The 12,731-nt window shown below is 42.2% G+C and overlaps 1 protein-coding gene across 7 annotated transcripts in view; it reads left to right on the top strand.

Moving 5' to 3' along the window:
• PKHD1 (PKHD1, fibrocystin/polyductin) overlaps positions 1–12,731 on the top strand; it is a 254,701-nt gene that overhangs the window by 84,861 nt on the left and 157,109 nt on the right. For all 7 annotated transcript variants that reach the window (XR_003532415.1, XR_003532416.1, XM_027672673.1 and 4 more), the window contains one exon: positions 658–808. Coding sequence is in view for 5 of the 7 variants with exons in the window: in XM_027672673.1 (XP_027528474.1) it covers positions 658–808 (151 nt within the window). In the remaining 2 variants the exon portion in view is untranslated. The remainder of the gene's footprint in view (positions 1–657; positions 809–12,731) is intronic.

Raw genomic sequence — 12,731 nt, forward strand, 5'->3', positions numbered from 1 at the left:
ACAGGCATCATTTTACCATTGCTCGTTGTGAGTCAGTCTCTTTGCTGTTCTTGAGTTGTTCAGTGCTTTATTTGGAACTGATGTACAAGCCATCAAAGCAGAGGCAATAATAACACTGGATAAGCTGAGAAAGCTAAAAAGGTATTTGAAAGGAGGAATGTCTCTCTCAATGTGAGCGAGTGGCAGGAGAGCCTTTGAAAAAAAATCCTCTGAAGCAAAATACTGCCTGTCTAGCAGGATGTTTTAATTCCAAACTCTTCAGGCTATTTTTATGACATTGCCAGGAAAAAACAGTGCAGTTCTGCTTTTTGGGAGGCAGAGAGAGACACACACCAGGCAAACCTGTGGTCGTTCTGCAGCCAGACCTGCAGCACAGCCCCTCATTCCCCAAAGCAGAACGAGACAAGTGGCAACCCCTGAATTGTGACAGGCATTTCTGAAGGCCAAGAACTTCTCCAATCCCAATCCCTCTATTGCTTTGCCCTACACAGGGTTCCCTCTGGAAGCCAGCTTGCCCAGAGCACGGCAGGGAAGATGCCAAAACCACGCCGGACAACGTGGCGTTGGCATCTCCTCCACGCTTCTCTGGGCAAGTTGGCTCCTTGAAGGGTGGAAGGGGGGTGAGCTTTGAACTTCTCTGGATCTTTTTCTTACCAGCTTGCCCTCCAGTTTTGCGGCCAGTGGGACGAGGACTCCAGCTGGCCTGCTGGCCACCAGCCGCGAGATGGCGATAACGTCACGATAGAAGGAGGCCGGACGCTGCTGTTGGGGACGAGCACCAGCGTCCTCAACCTGCTGCATCTCAAAGGTCTGCGAAAGGGGGGTTCGGTGCTCCGCTTCATCCGGGGCTGGGAATTCTTAGTGCCCGTGATCTCCCCTTCCATTCCCCACCTCCAACACCGATGGTCAGTCAGGCTGAGTTTCCTCTTGATGCACAGGATGGGGATGGGGGAAGCATTTAATTATTCTATATGCAAAAGGCATCGTCTGTGCTGTTTGAGGCATAATGACAATATAAGTAGAAAGGCTTTGCCCCCCCGTTTCTTTCCCCCAGCTACCAAAATTGCTGCTGTCCTGAGCAATGATCAATGATAATGGCACTGCTGATAACAATAATCAGCTCTGTTCTGTCTGGCATCTTCGAGGCAGGTGTCTCACAAACACCTTTACAAAATTAATGATGTTACAGAATTGCAGATCACAACCACCAAATGTAATTAATAATCCAAAATCCTACAGCACAGCTGGTGGACAGTAAATAAGAGTTATGGGGGGAAACACTGGGTTTGCCAGGTTCATGTACCTGCTCATAGACCTAGAATAAGTGTGAGACAGGTGTATCTCTGTGGGTCTCTGTCAAAGTAAGGATTAAAACTACTTGTAATTCCATGCCAGAAATTTTCCCCTCTGGAAATTAGGTCCTGGTTGTGAAAACTGTTGTGCACATGCTTGGTATTAAAGGAATGAGTTCTGCTAGCAAAATTGCTTGCTCAAAGTTAAGCCTCTGCTGAAACACCTCAAAAAATGAAAACAGGAGTTTTTATATGTTGAAGGATCTTTGCTAGTCAAAATGATTTTATGTTAAAATTATGTTAAAGGTACTAGTCTTACATTGAGATGGTGATAAAGAACATAATAACTATATTTTAATCTGAATTTGAATGATCATTTTATAAAGTAAAGACTTTGTAAGTTTTTCTCTATTGTGAGAACATTTCCATAAAAAATCAAAGTTGTTCAGCTTATGTTCAGGGGTTTTCAAGAATTGCTACACCAGACATCATTCCTGTTTAAAAACAAAATTAAAAATCAAGTGTGAGGTTTTGAGATTAAAAAGGTGAAACAGTTTGGTCACAATACTGCAGTAGAAACCCTTTGAACTTTGGACCTACTCACAGACACATTTGATCTATGAGTCAGCACTCATGAAGCTACCAGAGCTCTGATTGAATTTAATGAAGTCTGGAGCAGTATCTTTATGGCTTTGGATCATCTGACATTCAAATCATTCCTACCCTTTATCGTGTTTTCCAAGAAGCTTGGTTTATAATGTCAGTTCAGTTAGGAAAGCAGCATTAAAATATTCAAGATGTTATTATTTCTCCATTGCTACATGCCATACCTAAGGACCAAACATTTTAGAAGCAGAAACCTGCACAGGGATTGTTTATCAGAGCTTTGTGAAGTTGCTTGTTGCATCCACCCCCATGATTGCTCTGGCTGTTTAGTCTCAGTTAGATTTGGTGTCAAAATCCACTAAGATCTACTCTGAAATGAGGCTGGGATTTATCTTTCCTGGTCTTCCCCTTATTAAAGCTGTCCAGCTCAGGAGAGTTGTTTAGGCTCCTGTATTGACAGACACACACATCACCAAAAACTTATTCATCTTAGATATTTGTAGATACCTGTTTATATGAATCACAGGTGATCCCCTCAGAGCGTAAACTACTGACTCTGTGAGTGTGTCAAATAATTGACTACTTTCCCCAGGTACAAAATGGGCATGACAGTAACCCCCTAACCTGTAGGTGGGTGTAGATATGTGCTTCAACTGAAATATCCCATTCCTATCCTAGCTGGAGAGTTTTTCTTGGTTGGAGCTGGAGAATGGGATTAAATTGTAGCTCTGCTCCCTTTGGCTTTCATGACTCAGCATCAGGCTGTCTGTGCACTTTCAAGCTGAAAATAAAATGAGCTTTAATGCTACTGATTCCAGTGATGCTGTACTGCCCTTTTTCTGGTGCTGTATCTGGCAAACCAAACACATTTACAGACCCATTTCTTGAAATTCTCTTTTAAGACACCATGAGGACTTCGAATACTACCCCTGCTTGTACATCCTTATAATGATTTCAACACTGTAGAAATTGTTTAAAGGAGTGTTATAACAAGGACATCCAGCTTCATGTGCAAGCCTTAAAGTGAGTCTTCCTCAGCTGTATTAACATATAGCCCAAAACATATAGTTGTTCTGGTAGAGACCAGACTGACTGGGCAGAAGCAATGGAGGTTAAAGCAATGGAGAAATAGGATTAAGCAGCTGGGTTCTCCTCACTGCCATGAGGGCTCAGGAGTTTCTCCCTCCTGCTCAAAAAGCAGAGCATGAACATATGAATATCAGCAGTGGAAAGTTTAATAGTCAGACTGTGAAACAGCTCAGACAAAACTGATTGGGGAAGAGATACAAGATAGACAGACTGGAGATAATTCTGTGTGTTCAGCAGATTGCAGTTATTTTTGTAATCCCGACATCACAAGTATGGAAATATTTATGATAACCCAGGGCAGATGGAAATTCCTTTGCACAGGGCTTACACTGGGGGAACTTCTTTGTGTTTGGTGGGTTCATACCTCAGACATGTGTTGTTGCCTTTGTCTGAAATTAGAGTGGTCTAAGGAGGTCTGGAGACAAAAAAAAACAAACAAAAAAAAGTTCTGCCTGGTCTTTCAGGAGTGCCTTGGCGATGAATTTTAGGGTGTCATTGCCAGGATACCCTTGTGGGGTTGAAGATCCCCAATTGGCCAGTTGCCTTTGCAATGGCAATTTTGAGATGGCCACTCTTGCAGGCATAAGAGAGAAGATTGCTTTGGTCTTTGTACTAGAAAAGACTCAGTTTCCATTAAAGAATCATTTTGGTTGGAGAAGACCTCCAAAATCTACAAGTCCAACCTTTGACTGAACACCACCTTGTCAATGAAACCATAGCACTGAGTGACTCAGTCTAGTCATTCCTTGAACACTTCCAAGGATGGGGACTTCACCACCTCCCCGGGCAGCCCATTCCAGTGCTTGACAACCCTTTCAAGCATTGGAATGCTGAAGAAATACTTTCTGATGTCCCACTGGAGCCTCCTCTGGCACAGCTTAAGGCCATTTCCTCTTGTCCTGTCACTTGTTGCCCGTGAGAAGAGGCCAAACTCCGCCTTTCGACAACCTCCTGTCAGGTAGTTCTGGAGAGTGAGAAGGTCCCCTCTGAGCCTCCTTTTCTCCAGGATAAACCATCCCAGCTCCCTCAGCCACTCCTGATAGGACTGACTCTCCAGACCCATCCCCAGCTCAGCTGCCCTTCTCTGGACATGCTCCAGCACCTCCATGTCTTTCTTGAAGTGAGAAGCCCAGAATTGGACACAGGACTTGAGGAGAGGCCTCACCTGTGCCAAGTAGGGAGGGACAATCAATTCCCTTGTCACAGCTCTTCCATCCCCCTGTCATTTGTATAATTGCTGAAACCAGTGTGCCAGTTCCCTCTTCCATGGCTGAAGACTCCAAGCTGAGGCCTTCAGAAAGGTCTGACTCACCTCATCTGTGGTTTCTTTAAAATCTGTGCACTCAGTTCCCAACAGACCTGAGCTAACCTGAGCCTTGTTTTTTTGTTTTTTTTTTTTTAAACCATGAGATCCAAGGAAACAATATAAAGAACTGAGAAGCACCAAAGATACTCCTGACATTGTCAGTTATTGTCTGATTTTGAACCCACATCACAAGAGCAATGCTTATCCATCAAGAAAGCCCACATGAAATCTGGAGACAAAATTTTTACAGGGACATGAAGCGATGGGTCAAGGAGGAATTGCTTCAAAGGGATGAAGGGCAGGACTAGATTGGATATTAGGGAGAAATTCTTCCCTGTGAGGGTGGTGAGGCCCTGGCACAGGTTGCCCAGAGAAGCTGTGGCTGCCCCATCCCTGGAAGTGTTCCAGACCAGGTTGGACGGGGCTTGGAGCAACCTGGGATAGTGGAAGGTGTCCCTGCCCATGGCAGGGGGTTGGAACGAGATGCTCTTTAAGATCCCTTCCAACACAAATGTTTTTACGGTTCTATGAGTCCACGATTCTATGAATATTTTGAATTTCTTGTAATCCATGCTCTGATCAGACTGTGGCTAAACTGGATCCTGTGAGTAGGTCTGGGGGAAGGGAAACACAGATATTGATTTTGCTTGTCTTTTCCTCATCTTTGATGCTATTAAAAAGAGCATCAAATATTCCCGGATACACCTGCTTCAATAGTTATCAAATAACTAGTGCTTCAGTCACTGCTGATAAAGATTGGGTTTAAATTCACTGAAAGAAGGAAAAAGCTTTTCCTTCTGTTCTCCTGTCTGTGCCATCAACCAGTCCTTAAATCCACTTTAAAATCCCTTGCCAGTAGGTACAGTTGGAACCTGTTCATGTTGCAGTGTTTTCTATGCCATTTTGATCAACTCATTTAGGATGTTCATTGTGATACTTTTTTTTTTTTTTTGCAGGCAGTTTCCAGTTCATATTTTCTTTTTTTAATCAGGCAGAGACATTACAATTAAAATACCGTAAAAGTGATTCTGGCAGTATTGCAATAAGCATGTTTTTTAATTAAAGGAAGAACATGGGATGTACAAATAGTACCAGCTAATGGGAAATTTCATCCAATGTATTTTTTAATTGAGATTTAAAAGGAAGAAAAGTCAGCCCAATTTTTCTCTGTCACTGTGTGATATTTTCCTGCGTTGTTACGGTGAGCCTGCAATAATTAGTCTCAGAGCTTTAAAATCCCAGCTGTTTTCATGGAAAAACAGTGGAAGACATCAGTTCTTTATTTGTTAGCACATTTTGCTGCAGGAATTCAGTGTTATCCAGCAGAGTGCATTTCACAGAGGTGGACATTCCTGGAGGAAGAGTTTTAAAGCCCTGAATCCGTAGCAATTTAAGGGGTCGTTTTTTTCAGATTTTCCTCCAACTGCAAACCCTGGTTCATGTTTGGGTATAGACTACAGGTTTCTTTTGCCATCGTGTTTTAGCTGGGCTTACAGCATGTACATTGGGCTCCCAGGGCTCTCACTTGCCAATTAAATTGATTTGCTGCAACTTTAGTAGCTCTTGAGACTCCTCTGGGATGCTGCACAGTGAACAGATCTATGGAAGCTAATCCTGGCCAAGGAACTTGACACAGCTCTGGCTGAGACCAGGCTGAAACCTGAGGCAGCACCATCTCCTTTCTCTAATCACTGTCGTGGATAGAGGGGCTCACAGAACAATAGAATGGTTTGAGTTGGAAAGGACCTAAAAGATCATCTAGTTCCAAATCCCTGCCATGGGCAGGGACACCTTCCACTATCCCAGGTTGCTCCAAGTCCCGCCCAACCTGGCCTTGGACACTTCCAGGGATGGGGAGTCCACAGCTTCTCTGGGCAACCTGTGCCAGGGCCTCACCACCCTCACAGCCAAGAACTTCTTCCAAAGGTGCACTTAATGCTTGTCTGTCAATTGGGAACTTGAAACAACAGCCAAAAGACCTCTTTTTTTCATCACACCTCTATGTGTGGTGTTTACCTGATACCTCCACCAGACTCACTAGAAGTTCCTTCATTATATCCTAGATGATGCCATAACTGCTCAAAGCCCTCTTGGAGTGTCCGTGCCTCTTCCCCACCAAGTCAGCTTTTCTTTTGCAAATCCATCAAAGGTGTTGCTAAGCATCTCAGATGTATCTAAGAGCTGAAAAACAGAAGGATTTCTTTGAAGCAGATACACCTGTGGCAGCATCTTCTGGGCTGCCAATCTGAATTGCCTTTGCCTGTCTCCTGAGTTCTTAGGGAAGAGCCTGATCAGCTCACAGGGAGCACGTGCCATCTGAACAGATGGCTGAGAGCACAGCAAGCCAAAAAACAAAGGCATGTCAGGCTTGGGAGATGAATTCTGCCTGAGAGTACTGAAGCAGCTGCTGGTTCCTCTCTCAGGGACAGATTAAGGCCTCCATCCAACAAAATGCTGGAATACAAGCTGAACTTCTTAGAGTGTTAGTGATGTCCTGGTGGAAATACATGGGCATTTGAATTCACAGCTAGTTTGGGATCTGTCCTTATGTGCTATGAACATGGAGAGATATTCTCAGGGAGGTGGAGAACGAATTTTGGGCTCAGTTCAAGCAGCCTTTGGGATGGAGCCAATATAACAAACTTCTCCTTTGCATCTTGCTCAGCCATGGTCCAGCATGCAAACAACTTTTATGGCTCGTTGGAATGTCATGTGAGCAAGTCAACTGGGTACAGGTGACAGAGCCTTGAAATAATTGTCTTTTTTTAAATCTCATAAACTCTGTATTCCTCTTCCTGTACACAGGAGGATCTTAGTTGCTTTGAGATTTTTTTTTTTCCTTCTCAGAGGCCCTACCAGGTCGACCCTTGGAGCTGGAGAATGAGCAATAAGTGGGTTGTCACGCTGCAGCCTTTTTGCACAGATCAAGCAAAGCTATTCCAGCCCCAGCAGTTGCCTCCTGCTGTTTGCCACTCAGGGATGCTTGCCAGGAATTGAACTTCTGAGCTTGAGCCCGTCTCACTGGGAATTCTGTGGCTTTTTTGGGTGAAACACCAAGTGAGAAGAGCTGATGAGAGCAAACTGAATGCTGTGGGAACATGAGACAACCTGAGCAGATCTTCCCTGCGCTGCGATGGGAGGGAGTAGTCCAGTTGAGGAGATGAGCTCTCAACCTGCAAAAGCCCTTCCATGCAGAGGAAGTTTGCTGCTAGTTGAAGGTTATGGCAAAGTAATGAAAAATAAGACAATTTTATTAATACTTTTCTTACATTTGATTATTTAAAAAAATTGTCTTGCTATCTATCCAGCACCTTTCTTGCAGTTTGCTTGCTTTGACACTGCATTTAGCTCTACATAAAGTAGAATTAAATCTGAAGTAGGACTGAACATCTGAAGTAGAACTAAATCTAAATCTATCACTTTTATCCTAACTCCCTAGTGAGCTGTTCATTAGGAAAAATGTCTTATATCAGCAGGGAATGCAAGGTGTGGCTTCAAAAGGTGATAATAGAAAATCCCTCTGTGTGAAAGGTGCACTTTGGAATGGGGATTTTGCTGCCCTTGGAGTCCAGAAAATCTCTAGGGCATTTTAAATCACAACCTGAATGAGAAATATCAGCATCACTTTAATTCATTGCGAGAACATCTCTGTTAGAGGGACTCTTTTTAAAAAAAATAAGGTTTTTGAGAAAGGATATAACCTGCTGTGTTTGAAAGCGTGAATCATCATGACAGAGGCAAGGAGAAACTTCCCACAAGTCTTCCCCATCCTCTACTCCATCATTATTTGATTTTTTTTTTAAGAGGTGCAGGATGTAGCCTCTTTCCATAGTAATACTGTGGATACCTGGTCTGTGGCATTGCATGAGCCAGTCCAGACACCTGAAAAAGTGAAGTTTCATAAATTATATTTCAAAATCCTTTCCTTTTGGTTGTGCCCTCCACTGTTTTCCAAGGACTTCAGAAGATAAACCTCTTTTCACAAAACCAGTTCTGCCAATGGCATGATGGTGCTGTAGTTACCCACACAGCAGATTAAGCCCCCACCTTATAATCAGGTTTGTTTTCTTTAATATTCTTTTTTTTTTAATTATTTGGTCTGGCTGATCTCCCCTCCAGTGGGACAGACGGAGTTGCCTTGTTGGTTTTTTCTCTTTCTTTTCCTCCCTTTTTTTCCCCTTTGCTAAAGGCAGATAAAGAACGATTTCTTTTCTGTGTGTGCAGAGGTGGAGGCTAATTGCTGGGTTAATTGAGAAGAATGGTGCTTCTGATGTTCTCACAAAGTATCAAATAGCCTCAACATATTTCTCCCCTCTCTCCCTCACTCCACCTAAAGAGACCCATTGAATTTGCACATTACTGTAGAGAAGTGATTATAGGTTTAATTGTATTTATTTTGCTTGGTGGGGAGGCCATCATAACAGTGCTTGATTGATTTTTATAAAATCACCCTCAAGGTCATGTGTAGGACTTTGCTTTCCTGTGCAGCCATAACAAACAATTTGAGGGTCACAGCCAAAGGCTCAGTTGAGCAATATTCTTGCTTTCTGCTTTCAGAGAAGAGGTCAAGTGCAATAAAAGAAGGAAGCATAACTTTTATTTTCTTTTTTAAAAAAGGAGAAGACAACCTTGTAAAGCAGCAGCTGTATATTTATTCTGACCCAAGAGAAACCACAGAGATACAGAGAGGGTTAGAGGGACAATATGCAATTTTCAGACAGAAGTATTTGCAAGTTTGGCCAGAGTTTGTTTTACACATAGACTTGATAAATGGTTAAATGAATCTCACCTTTTCTTTGCTGTGATGCTGCTCTTCTTTTATCCTCAGTGGTTGAACTTTTTTTCACTTTATTTTCTCCCAAAAACTTTTGGATTTGTTCTGGGAGGGCACAGCTTCCTTATTTGCTCTGCTGTGTCTCAGCACTGTTCACGAGGGGAGGAGGGTGAACATGCTCTACTGTTTTACCACAGACCCTCTGGAGACAGGGTAGAAGGAGACAAATCCCAGACCCTCGTGGGCAACAGGCTTCTTCCCATGAGTACCTCAAGGTGCATTGGAATGGCTGCAAAAAGGAAAGGACACAGGAATCTTACATTCCTCTATCCCTGCCATCCCATGGGAAGGGGTTTTGGGAGGGAATTAATATTTCTAACCTCTCTCGTAGACAGCTTGAAAATTTTGGATGGACAAAATGTGGCTGAAACTTAGGAAAACTTGTTTGAGATGTAGCAATGCTTTTCCAATCAAAAGATAGGACAGCTTTGGTCACCAGCCTTCCTGGTGCAGTGGTACAGCATGGCAGCAATTAAAATTCTGATTAAAAATTGTATGAAGAGAAGTGGAAACAGAAATGAGTGTATTTCTTTAGGAGCAGAGCATAGGAAGTCAATAAAGACCTTAGGGAAGATGTCTTTTTTATGTTAGGAATGAAATAAATTGCAGTGATTTACAGTTCCATTTATAGATTGTGGTGATAAAATTATTAACACTGCTGCTATAGGGCAAAAGTATTTAATAAATATTTCTGTTCTCAGTATGGGAACGAATAGGATGGTAAATTATATCACAAGAGGAAGATGGACCAGTAGTCCATTATTACTAAATAATGTTAATAGGATGAAGATGTTAAATATTCTTTCAAGAATACACAATCTTAAATCAACAGGTCCAGTCTCATTCAAGAGCTTTAAAACTTCTGGTAGAGACACTCTGTGGCCCAAAAGTATTAATTTAAGAGTCAATGGGAGATTACAGACGGATATACAAGTTCTGATCTTGGTTTGATTCTGATCTTGATCTGATTTACAGGCAGATAAATGGGAAACATATTGCCTGCCTAGTTTGATATTAACCAATGGGTCAAAAGAGAAAACTGAGTGAAGTTAAATGTAGGAGATGGTTGAATCCATAAATTACTAAGCATGGGATTATACTGAATGACAGAAGAGAAATTTAATGGAAGAAAAGGCAGAAAACTTCTGTTAATTTTCTAAGAAAATTACGAGTTTCTTTGATAATTACTTCAATCAAATGTGATAGTGTGGTGACTGAGGGACACCTGCCAAGACATGACAGCTGGCACGTGCAAAATGGACTAACTCAGAAAGTAAATTTTTAGTGGGGAAACCATTTTCATGACTATTTGGTTCCTACTGCACATCATTGATTATTGATGGATCACTGATGATCTGAGAGGAAATGGAGACCACATTGTGTGAAGGTCCTTTAAACCAAATGCAGATTTACAGAGCAGAGAAAAGAGCTGGGCAGGGAGCAATTCAGCATGAAACTCGTGGTTGCACAATAAGGGACCTTGTCAGGTAAAGCCAAGATCATGAAAAGGATCAGAAGTCAGTGTGGCCCAAGGATGCCAAGATTGAGGTCGGGTTGGATGGGGCTTGGAGCAACCTGGTCTAGTGGAAGGTGTCCCTGCCCATGGCAAGGTGTTGGAACTGGATAATCTTTAAGGTTTCTTCCAACCCAAACCATGCCATGATTCTATGATTCTATATCCACTTGATCTCCCAGTTTAATGAAGAATAAAAAAGGCTGCAGTTTTAATTTTTCCTGGGAAAAGCAAGAGGCAGAGGGTGAGAATAAGGAGTTTTGCCTCTATAGGCAGCATCAAGAATAAGAAAGGAACAGAAGAACTATGAGATTTGGCTTTGCAAATTCAGGAGCACTGGACTGTGTGAGAGGCTGCCCAGCTCCATGACCTGGAGATGATTCCTTGCAAATAGAATCTTAACCAGTCTGAAGGAGGGCTCAGATTTGATTTTACCTGTGAATACTTTCACAGACAATGATGTTTGTTGCACCTCTCTACAGGGCAGTGCAGGAGGGTACAGAGCACTCTGAAAGCTCATCCCTGGCAAGTTATGCCTGGAAAAAAAGCATAAACTGTGAACAGTGAGAGAAATTAGCTGTTGGAAAAGATGATCATGGCAAATGTTCCCAGGTCACTTGATTGATTCAGCAGTCAAACACAGACAACTTGACTTCCTCCAGTTTTTCAATAGCCTGATGTGCACAGGCCTCCAGGAGATATGATCTAATGGTGCCTTCAGTCTCCAAATAACACCATCTCAATTATTGTCCCAATTTCACCACAGTGCATTTCTTATTAAGACCATTTCATTTTTCTAGAAGTCTCAGATGTATCTCAGATAACAGTCAAATATCTGTTGTTTTTCATGAAGCAAGCTGAAATTTGTGCTGTTTTATCGCAATGTATGCAGTATAGTTTGTAAAAACACTATATAGAAGCTTAACAGAAATACATTTGTATTTAGAAAAGTACGTCAAGGGAAAGAGACAATTTACACATAGGGGAGTTGGTTTTTGTGAAAGGAAATCCATGGTTCCCAGTGAATATAAGCAAGAAAACTAAGCATATTCTATAAAAATGCATATGGAAAGCACTGAAATTTGGAAATAAAATATTTAATGGGTAGTCCTTATTCAAATACTGGCTTTGTTATAAGCCTAGGAAATGAGGACTAAGTTATAAGACTTTATTATAAGATTAAGAAATCAATGAAACAATGAAAGCTCCTCCGTGCAAAAATAAACAAAGGGATCAGGATGCGAAGAATGTGTTCAGCAGGAGTGGATGGAACTGAGTGGGAAAGGCACATGAGTGCTGTGCTTCTTCTTCATCATTGAGAGCAGCAGGACCTGGTCAAAGAGGAGTTATAATCAAGGTAGATTTAATCTGATTTTTATGTTAAAACTTCTTCCCTCCTTTTAGCCTCAATACTGAAATTAAACTAGGGGTTTGATCCTTATTCTAAGGATTAGTATAATCTTTATAGAATTATACAATCACTGAACAATTTGGGTTAGAAGGGACCTTAAAGATCATCTTGTTCCATGGAGAGGGACATCTTCCAGTAGACCAGGTTGGTGCAGCCTGGTCTTGGATGCTTCCAGGGATGAGGCAGCCACAGCTTCTCTGGGCAACTTGTGCCAGGACCTCACCACCCTCACAGGGAAGAACTTGTGGTGAAGGAAAGCCAACTGTGTGGTAGATATGGATGTAACCATTGAGAACTGCTAACACCAGGAGAAAGCTGATCATGGTATGAGAAATCAGAGTTATCAACTACTTCACACAAAGGGGGGGTGATAGAAGCCCTTTGTAAAGAGGTCTGAGGTTTCCAGACTTTGAGATTTTCCCTACTAGCTCCTGGGAAACGGAGCTTGACCTAGGAAGACATATCCCATATGCAGTGTGATAAGATGTTTGAGAGTCCATTCTGTCCAAATGCATTGCAAAGATAGAGACAGTGTCATTTATAGGAGAGGAAATATGAAAGGAGATAATGGAATAAACCATCCTGAGGTGACAGACTGGGATTGCCAGCTCAGACATGGAAAGAACAAGGGAAGCATTTGACAGAGCTGAAAAGCTTGAGTCAAAACAGTTAGAAATGGC

This window comes from Neopelma chrysocephalum, unplaced genomic scaffold (assembly GCF_003984885.1).
Source record: "Neopelma chrysocephalum unplaced genomic scaffold, ASM398488v2 Primary Assembly neopelma1_97517, whole genome shotgun sequence".
Taxonomy (NCBI): Eukaryota; Metazoa; Chordata; class Aves; order Passeriformes; family Pipridae; genus Neopelma; species Neopelma chrysocephalum.